This window comes from Oncorhynchus tshawytscha, linkage group LG01, assembly GCF_018296145.1.
Source record: "Oncorhynchus tshawytscha isolate Ot180627B linkage group LG01, Otsh_v2.0, whole genome shotgun sequence".
In the NCBI taxonomy this organism is placed as follows: Eukaryota; Metazoa; Chordata; class Actinopteri; order Salmoniformes; family Salmonidae; genus Oncorhynchus; species Oncorhynchus tshawytscha.
In genome coordinates, this window is record NC_056429.1 from 620,712 (window position 1) to 630,875 (window position 10,164).

General features: G+C 45.6%; 1 protein-coding gene across 1 annotated transcript in view; it reads left to right on the forward strand.

The window, feature by feature from the left end:
* LOC112255884 (TBC1 domain family member 2B-like) overlaps positions 1 to 3,093 on the forward strand; it is a 40,734-nt gene extending 37,641 nt beyond the window's left edge. The window contains 4 exon segments of the mRNA XM_042322406.1: positions 320 to 471; positions 972 to 1,093; positions 2,337 to 2,399; positions 2,401 to 3,093. Of these exon segments, the coding sequence (XP_042178340.1) occupies positions 320 to 471; positions 972 to 1,093; positions 2,337 to 2,399; positions 2,401 to 2,530 (467 nt within the window). The 3' untranslated portion in view covers positions 2,531 to 3,093.
* Positions 3,094 to 10,164: the final 7,071 nt, after the last annotated feature.

Here is a 10,164-nt window from a genome sequence, read left to right on the forward strand (position 1 = left end):
GTTGGGGTTAGGGACTGAGGTGACCCCTGTATGTTCTCTGTCCTCTCTGAGGACCACCGAGTGTTCAAGGACCTGCTGCATTATTGTTGGGGTTAGGGACTGAGGTGACCCCTGTATGTTCTCTGTCCTCTCTGAGGACCACCAAGGACCTGTGTTCACCCCCTGTAGGACCTGCTGCTGCATTATTGTTGGGGTTAGGGACTGAGGTGACCCCTGTATGTTCTTTCACCTCTGCATTATTGGTGGACCAGCCCCTGTGTTCTTGTCCTCTCTGAGGACCACCGTGTTCAAGGACCTGCTGCAGGACCTGCTGAGTGAGGGAAGCTGCCCAGACTCCACGCCCACTTTGACCTCTACAAGGTTGACTCCTCCCTCATTACCTTCAACTGGTTCCTGGTCCTCTTCGTAGACTCAGTGAACTCTGACCTCCTCTTCAAGATCTGGGATGCCTTCCTGTACGAGGGACCCAAGGTAGGCTGGATAACATGGTAGAATGGTTAACAGGGTAAGATGGTAGGATGGTTAACCTCTCTGGGATATGTGGGACGCCGGCCAACATCCAGTGACAATGCAGAGCGTCAAATTCAAATAAATTACTATAAAAAAATTAACTTTCATGAACTTTCATACACCACATTAAAGCTACACTTTTTGTGAATCCAGCCAACATGTCAGATTTCAAAAAGGCTTTACGGCGAAAGCAAACGATGCTAAAACACCGGTTCCAACTCGCACAACGTGACTACAAAATATCTCATAAGTTACCTGTAAGCTTTGTCCAAACATTTCAAAATACTTTCCTAATACAACTTTAGTTTTTTTTAAACGTAAAAACGGGATGATCTGTTCTTCAATACCGAAGGAAAACAAAGTGTAGCGAGCTTTCAGGTTTAGAATTAGCGTTAATCTGTCATAGGAGGCTGACTTGGGTGTCATTTTACAGTGACTTTCATGACTCTGTCTCTCCTCAGATCATCTTCCGCTTCGCCCTCGCTCTCTTCAAGTACAAGGAGGAAGAGTTTCTGAAGCTTCAGGACTCCATGGCCATCTTCAAGTACCTCCGCTATTTCACCATAACTATCCTGGACTGGAGGTACAGTACTCTCAACCTACCGAATTCTCTCTGCGTATTGAGTCCTGTCTGTGTGCGTATTGAGTCATGTCTGTCTCTCTGCGTATTGAGTCCTGTCTGTCTCTCTGCGTATTGAGTCCTGTCTGTGTGCGTATTGAGTCATGTCTGTCTCTCTGCGTATTGAGTCATGTCTGTCTCTCTGCGTATTGAGTCATGTCTGTCTCTCTGCGTATTGAGTCCTGTCTGTCTCTCTGCGTATGTCTGTCTGTCTCTCTGCGTATTGAGTCATGTCTGTCTCTCTGCGTATTGAGTCATGTCTGTCTCTCTGCTTGAGTCATGTCTGTCTCTCTGCGTATTGAGTCATGTCTGTCTCTCTGCGTATTGAGTCATGTCTGTCTCTCTGAGTATTGAGTCATGTCTGTCTCTCTGCGTATTGAGTCATGTCTGTCTGTCTCTGCGTATTGAGTCATGTCTGTCTGTCTGTCATGTCTCTGCGTATTGATTCATGTCTGTCTGTCTGTCTCTCTGCGTATTGAGTCATGTCTGTCTGTCTGTCTGCGTATTGAGTCATGTCTGTCTCTGCGTATTGAGTCATGTCTCTCTGCGTATTGAGTCATGTCTGTCTCTCTGCGTATTGAGTCATGTCTGTCTGTCTCTCTGCGTATTGAGTCATGTCTGTCTGTCTGTCTCTCTGCGTATTGAGTCATGTCTGTCTCTCTGCGTGTTGAGTCATGTCTGTCTGTCTGTCTCTCTGCGTATTGAGTCATGTCTGTCTGTCTGTCTCTCTGCGTATTGAGTCATGTCTGTCTCTCTGCGTATTGAGTCATGTCTGTCTCTCTGCGTATTGAGTCATGTCTGTCTGTCTGTCTCTCTGCGTATTGAGTCATGTCTGTCTGTCTGTCTCTCTGCGTATTGAGTCATGTCTGTCTGTCTGTCTCTCTGCGTATTGAGTCATGTCTGTCTCTCTGCGTATTGAGTCATGTCTGTCTGTCTGTCTCTCTGCGTATTGAGTCATGTCTGTCTGTCTGTCTCTCTGCGTATTGAGTCATGTCTGTCTCTCTGCGTATTGAGTCATGTCTGTCTGTCTGTCTCTCTGCGTATTGAGTCATGTCTGTCTCTGACTCATTAGAATGACCAGTAATACTGTGTTTACTGTAGATGCTGATCAAGTCTAATGTTGACTTTCTTGACCAATATGAAAACTAATTTGAAGTCTGTTGTGTGTCGTCTGTGTATCTGTGTGCGTCTCTCTCCCTCCCTGCAGGAAGTTGATGAGCATAGCGTTTGTGGACATGAATCCGTTCCCCCTGAGACAGATCCTTAACATGGACCTTCCATCTGGAGAAGGTTAGACTAGAGCTGACAGAGCTAGAGGCCATCAGACAAACCTTCCTCAGAGAGAGAGACACACACACCGACGCAGGCGCGCTGTGTAGCGACGATGAGGAGGACAACTAGCCAATCACGGCCCAGGCCAAATAGCACATCAGTAGAGAGACTGACCACGGCCCCCGACGCACGCACGCACACAAGCTTTGTAGCAACAACTAGCACACAGCCTGTCAGGGTGCAGTACCTGCAGACTCCAGCCAATCAGGATCCAGGTCTGTGTGATTCTATCGTATCACCTGCAGACTCCAGCCAATCAGGGCCCTAGCCTGGCTATCCCGCCCACCTTCAGACCAAACAGACGCTGTCATGAGTAGTGACCAACCATGATGACCAGTGATATATCCACATACTCCCCACTCTCTGCTACGCTGGACCTGTCACCTCCATGTTCTTTACATACTGAACCCTGTGGCTTGGACCTGTCACCTCCATGTTCTCCACATGCTGAACCCTGTGGCTTGGACCTGTCACCTCCATGTTCTCCACATGCTGAACCCTGTGGCTTGGACCTGTCACCTCCATGTTCTCCACATGCTGAACCCTGTGGCTTGGACCTGTCACCTCCATGTTCTCCACATGCTGAACCCTGTGGCTTGGACCTGTCACCTCCATGTTCTCCACATGCTGAACCCTGCTTGAACCTGTCACCTCCATGTTCTCCACATGCTGAACCCTTGGCTTGGACCTGTCACCTCCATGTTCTCCACATGCTGAACCCTGTGGCTTGGACCTGTCACCTCCATGTTCTCCACATGCTGAACCCTGTGGCTTGGACCTGTCACCTCCATGTTCTCCACATGCTGAACCCTGTGTCACCTCTGTTCTCCATGCTTGGACCTGTCACCTCCATGTTCTCCACATGCTGAACCCTGTGGCTTGGACCTGTCACCTCCATGTTCTCCACATGCTGAACCCTGTGGCTTGGACCTGTCACCTCCATGTTCTCCACATGCTGAACCCTGTGGCTTGGACCTGTCACCTCCATGTTCTCCACATGCTGAACCCTGTGGCTTGGACCTGTCACCTCCATGTTCTCCACATGCTGAACCCTGTGGCTTGGACCTGTCACCTCTCCATGTTCTCCACATGCTGAACCCTGTGGCTTGGACCTGTCACCTCCATGTTCTCCACATGCTGAACCCTGTGGCTTGGACCTGTCACCTCCATGTTCTCCACATGCTGAACCCTGACCTCCATGTTCTCCACATGCTGGATGAAAACACTCTTGGCCAAATGTTTTTCAATGACTTCCAATCTTTTGTAAACATGTTAATCTGTTTGTTGTGGCTGAGGGATATTGAGCTGAGAGATTGACATGACAACCACAGTGTTATTCTGTCCCACAGCCATACTGCTGTGATTGCAGAGCTGGATCATGCCAATCTGAATCAGTATTTTTCTAATAGATCATTGATTTGTATTCGTAGATAACCTGACTGCTATAGCCCTCTCAAAGTATAGGTAGGTGTGTTTCTTGTTTCCAGATTGGTTTTGTAGGAGACTATGCTGCTGCAGTATACTATACAGTAACCAGCAGGCCTTGTTGGTAGCCCCTGTCTGTCTACGAAGCACTTGAACCACTTTTACCAAAACGTCTATTGATTGGCGCTTTACATAGAAACCTTGGACCAATAATAGTCCATCATTCCAGACTCCAGTACATTTCCAGAAATGCTGTCCCTCCCTTCCCGTTGAACGAAGGATGAGGAACAGAGGCAGAACCCGGATTCACCTCAACCCTGTCACAGGGCAAGAGTTATTGTACTCTGCACAGCTTCAAGTTCCTCTGCGGTAACATACTGTCATCACCATCACGTGGTGTTAATAAGGGGACATTTTATTAGGGAATCTACTAGTCTGAGTATCACCTGTCTTTCTCTTCCTGTTTACATTTTCCCTTGACTTTTTCTTCACTTATTTTTGTGCTTTCCAGACCCATCAAATGTTGTTTCTTTGATATTTGTTCTGAAATGTTTCGCACATCTACACTGACTAGACCGAACATTAGGAACCAGTTTCTAATATTGAGTTGCACCCCCACCCCCCTCTTTGCCCTCAGAACAGCCTCACGAGGTTGGGGCATGGACTCTACAAGGTGCCGAAAGCCTTCCACAGGGATGCTGGTCCATGTTGACTCAATGCTTCCCACAGTTGTGTCAAGTTGGCTGGATGTCCTTTGGGTGTTGGACAAGAAACTGTTGAGCGTGAAAAACCCAGCAGTGTTGCAGTTCTTGAAACAAACCGGTGCGCTTGGCACCTACTACCATACCCCGTTCAAAGGCACTTAAATATTTTGTCTTCCCTATTGACCCTCTGAATGGCACACAGACACAATCCATGTCTCAATTGTCTCAATGCTTAAAAATCCTTCTTTAACCTGTCTCCTCCCCTTCATCTACACTGATTGAAGTGGATTTAACAGGTGACATCAATTAGTGATCATAGCTTTCACCTGGATTGTCTGTCATGGAAAGATCAGGTGTTCTTAATGTTTTGTCCACTCAGTGAATGTTTCCACTTAATTTAGTATTAGATTATTGAGTGGCCAACTATATCGAATGTGACTTTTTTTTATACAAATGGAGAATTGTGGTGTCGCACAATGCCATATAAACAATGAAATGTTGTCTTATAGTTGTACTGTGAGAGGTGTGTTTTCTCTGAGAGCTGGTCTCTCTAGGAACCTTCTGATGTCGACTTGAGTGCTGTACCCATCCATCATGTTACCATGGTTTCACTTACCTATATAGGTTTATTGTTTGACAGGATTGCACCCAGCATTAAAAACACAAGTTATACTCACTTTAACTTCACACACTTCCTGTTGACCAATCACTTTACCTTCACACCATACCCTTCCTGTTGACCAATCACTTTACCTTCACACCATACCCTTCCTGTTGACCAATCACTTTTTGTATTTGTTCCAATGTTAATTTCTTTGATCAAGTATTGTATCACCTTGTATCTCAGCTGGTTTCTTTCTGTATTCCATAAGCTATCCCACTCCCTTGTTATTGCTGTTGTAAGGATGGAGGTGTGTCTGACCCTGTGCATGACCACTCCTCAATCCTAACACTCTTTTTAAAGCAACACCTTTACACAATCATCTAGTGCCATTTGCAACCTTCCACAAAACCGTCAGGACACTTTCTCTTGTATCTATGAATATTGAACATCATTTCCACAGAATTCTTATTCAACTGATCGTGACCGAAATGGCCCACTATCAACACAAATAAATATTTTATATGAGTTGTATGATCATCATCACCTAATAAACATTGTTATAGCTTACTGTGCACATTTGTGTTAATGCTGTTATGTACTTTCTACAGAGAAAGGATCCTTGACTTTAGCACATTTTGTCTCTGGCCTAAACACAATGTCAAAGTTGTGTTTTTTACAAATGAATAAAAATGAAAAGCTGTAATGTTTTGAGTCAATAAGTATTCAACCCCTTTGTTATGTCAAGCCTAAATCAGTTCAGGAGTACAAATGTGCTTAACAAGTCTCATAATAAGTTGCATGTACTCACTCTGTGTGAAATAATAGTGTTTAACATGATTTTTTGAATGACTAACTCATATCTGTAAGGTACCTCAGTCGAGCAGTGAATTTCAAGCACTGATTCAACCACAAAGACCAGGGAGGTTTTCCAATGCCTAACAAAGAAGGGCACTTATTGGTAGATGGTTAAATATATTTTTTAAAGCAGACATTGAATATCCCTTTGTGCATGGTGAAGTTGTTAATTACACTTTGGATGGTGTATCAATGTACCCAGTCACTACAAAAATACAGGCCTCATTCCTCACTCAGTTGCCAGAGAGGAAAGAAACTGCTCAGGGATTTCACCATGAGACCAATGGTGACTTTAAAACGGTTACAGGAGAAAACTTAGGATGGATCAACATTGTAGTCACTCCACAATTGACAGAGTGAAAAGAAGAAAGCCTGTACAGAATAAAAAAAACATGCATCCGGTTTACAAGAAACTAAAGAAACACAAAATGTGCCAAAGCAATTCACTTTTTGTCCTGAACACAGTGTTATGTTTGCTACAAACCCAACACATCACTGAGTACCGCACCATATTTTCAAGCATAGTGGTGGCTGCAGCATCTTACAGGTATGCTTGTAATCGTTAAGGGTGGGAGTTTTTCAGGATAAAAATAAACAGAATGGCGCCAAGCACCGGCAAATCCTAGAGGAAAACCTGGTTCAGTCTGTTTCAGCATGACAACGCCCCATACACAAAGCGAGGTCCAGAGAAATGGTTCGTCAAGATCGGTGTGGACGAACTTCACTGGCCTGCACTGACCTCAACCCCATCGAACACATTTGGGATGAATTGGAATGCCTACTGTGAGCCAGGCCTAACATCAGTGCCCCGACCTCACTAATGCTTCCATTCAGCCACAGCAACATGTCCCCACAGCAATGTTCCCAAAAGAGTGGAGGCTGTTATAACAGCAAGGAGGGGGGGACCTACTCCATATTAATGCCTTCCCAGAAGAGTGGAGGCTGTTATAACAGCAAGGAGGGGGACCTACTCCATATTAATGCCTTCCCAGAAGAGTGGAGGCTGTTATAACAGCAAGGGGGGGGACCTACTCCATATTAATGCCTTCCCAGAAGAGTGGAGGCTGTTGTAACAGCAAGAGGGGGGCTACTCCATATTAATGCCTTCCCAGAAGAGTGGAGGCTGTTATAACAGCAAGGGGGGGGGGACCTACTCCATATTAATGCCTTCCCAGAAGAGTGGAGGTTGTTATAACAGCAAGAGGGGGGGGACCAACTCCATATTAATGCCTTCCCAGAAGAGTGGAGGTTGTTATAACAGCAAGGGGGGGGACCAACTCCATATTAATGCCTTCCAGAAGAGTGGAGGTTGTTATAACAGGAAGGGGGGACCAACTCCAAATTAATGCCTTCCCAGAAGAGTGGAATGAGATGTTATAACAGCAAGCAGGGGTCCAACTCCATCATTTTGGCCTTCCCAGAAGAGTGGAGGTTGTTATAACAGCAAGGTGTGGGGACCAACTCCAAATGAAAATGCCCATGATTTTGGAATGAGATGTTCGCTAGCAGGTGTCCCCATCATTTTCAAAACAATGTGCCAGAATGGATAAGTATGATCCATTGCAGTTCTAGCGTTGTAACTCTGTCCATCTCTTCATGTGCCATGGCACAGGAACCGAGAGGTTGCAAATGGATGGAGCACTGTTCAGTGCCACTAATGCCAGTGAGGTGTTACTAACTGCTCTAATAGCTGCCGGTGATCCTGCTCTAAGGGCCAGCTGGTGTCATTCCCATTCAAGCCAGGTTCTAGTCTTGTAACTCTGTCCATCTCTTCATGTGCCATGGCACAGGAAGTGTTACTAGCTTGTCAAATAGCCAGGTTGTGTTACACACTGCTCTAATAGCAGGTGGTGTTACTACTACTGCTCTAATAGCCAGGTGGTGTTACTACTACTGCTCTAATAGCTAGGTGGTGTTACTACTACTGCTCTAATAGCTAGGTGGTGTTACTACTACTGCTCTAATAGCTAGGTGGTGTTACTACTACTGCTCTAATAGCTAGGTGGTGTTACTACTACTGCTCTAATAGCCAGGTGGTGTTACTACTGCTCTAATAGCTAGGTTGTGTTACTACTACTCTAATAGCCAGGTGGTGTTACTACTGCTCTAATAGCTAGGTGGTGTTACTACTACTGCTCTAATAGCTAGGTGGTGTTACTACTACTGCTCTAATAGCCAGGTGGTGTTACTACTACTCTAATAGCTAGGTGGTGTTACTACTGCTCTAATAGCCAGGTGGTGTTACTACTGCTCTAATAGCCAGGTGGTGTTACTACTGCTCTAATAGCCAGGTGGTGTTACTACTACTGCTCTAATAGCCAGGTGGTGTTACTACTGCTCTAATAGCCAGGTTGTGTTACTACTGCTCTAATAGCTAGGTGGTGTTACTACTGCTCTAATAGCTAGGTGGTGTTACTACTACTGCTCTAATAGCTAGGTGGTGTTACTACTACTGCTCTAATAGCCAGGTGGTGTTACTACTGCTCTAATAGCCAGGTGGTGTTACTACTACTGCTCTAATAGCTAGGTGGTGTTACTACTGCTCTAATAGCCAGGTGGTGTTACTACTACTGCTCTAATAGCCAGGTGGTGTTACTACTACTGCTCTAATAGCCAGGTGGTGTTACTACTGCTCTAATAGCCAGGTGGTGTTACTACTGCTCTAATAGCCAGGTGGTGTTACTACTGCTCTAATAGCCAGGTGGTGTTACTACTGCTCTAATAGCCAGGTGGTGTTACTACTACTGCTCTAATAGCTAGGTGGTGTTACTACTACTGCTCTAATAGCCAGGTGGTGTTACTACTGCTCTAATAGCTAGGTGGTGTTACTACTACTGCTCTAATAGCTAGGTGGTGTTACTACTACTGCTCTAATAGCTAGGTGGTGTTACTACTACTGCTCTAATAGCCAGGTGGTGTTACTACTACTGCTCTAATAGCCAGGTGGTGTTACTACTACTGCTCTAATAGCCAGGTGGTGTTACTACTGCTCTAATAGCTAGGTGGTGTTACTACTACTGCTCTAATAGCTAGGTGGTGTTACTACTGCTCTAATAGCCAGGTGGTGTTACTACTACTGCTCTAATAGCCAGGTGGTGTTACTACTACTGCTCTAATAGCCAGGTGGTGTTACTACTGCTCTAATAGCCAGGTGGTGTTACTACTACTGCTCTAATAGCCAGGTGGTGTTACTACTGCTCTAATAGCCAGGTGGTGTTACTACTACTGCTCTAATAGCCAGGTGGTGTTACTAACTGCTCTAATAGCTAGGTGGTGTTACTACTACTGCTCGAATAGCCAGGTGGTGTTACTACTACTGCTCTAATAGCCAGGTGGTGTTACTACTGCTCTAATAGCTAGGTGGTGTTATTACTACTGCTCTAATAGCCAGGTGGTGTTACTACTACTGCTCTAATAGCCAGGTGGTGTTACTACTGCTCTAATAGCTAGGTGGTGTTACTACTACTGCTCTAATAGCCAGGTGGTGTTACTACTACTGCTCTAATAGCCAGGTGGTGTTACTACTGCTCTAATAGCCAGGTGGTGTTACTACTACTGCTCTAATAGCCAGGTGGTGTTACTACTACTGCTCTAATAGCCAGGTGGTGTTATTACTGCTCTAATAGCTAGGTGGTGTTACTACTACTTGTCACGAATCCCGTTTCCTGAGTCTGTTTTTTGCCTGTCTTCTGTCCTGGAGTGTATTTTCCGGCGTCCTGGAACGCACCCTGTCTGGTTGCCGGGCAATGTAGCCAGTTGGGAGTTCTGATTACCCGCACCTGTATCCCATCAGCTATCTGCACACCTGGTCCTGATCATCATCTCTCCTCTTCATAAGCCCGGACCTGACATCCATTCCCTGACGGATCGTTAGCCATGAACAGTATGTTGTGCCAGAGTATCAGCCTCAAGTTGGATAGAATTTGTTTTGTTGTTTTTTACGTATTGCTTGCCTTAAACTTACCGTTTGTTCTGTCTTCAGTTACTCACCCGGATCATTTACCCCATTCCCGCCTGGTCGTCGGAGGATTCCACTACCCCATTGGATCCACCTATTTACTCCCATCAACTCACCACCGCTGCCCGCTACGCCACCTGGATATATCTACCCATTC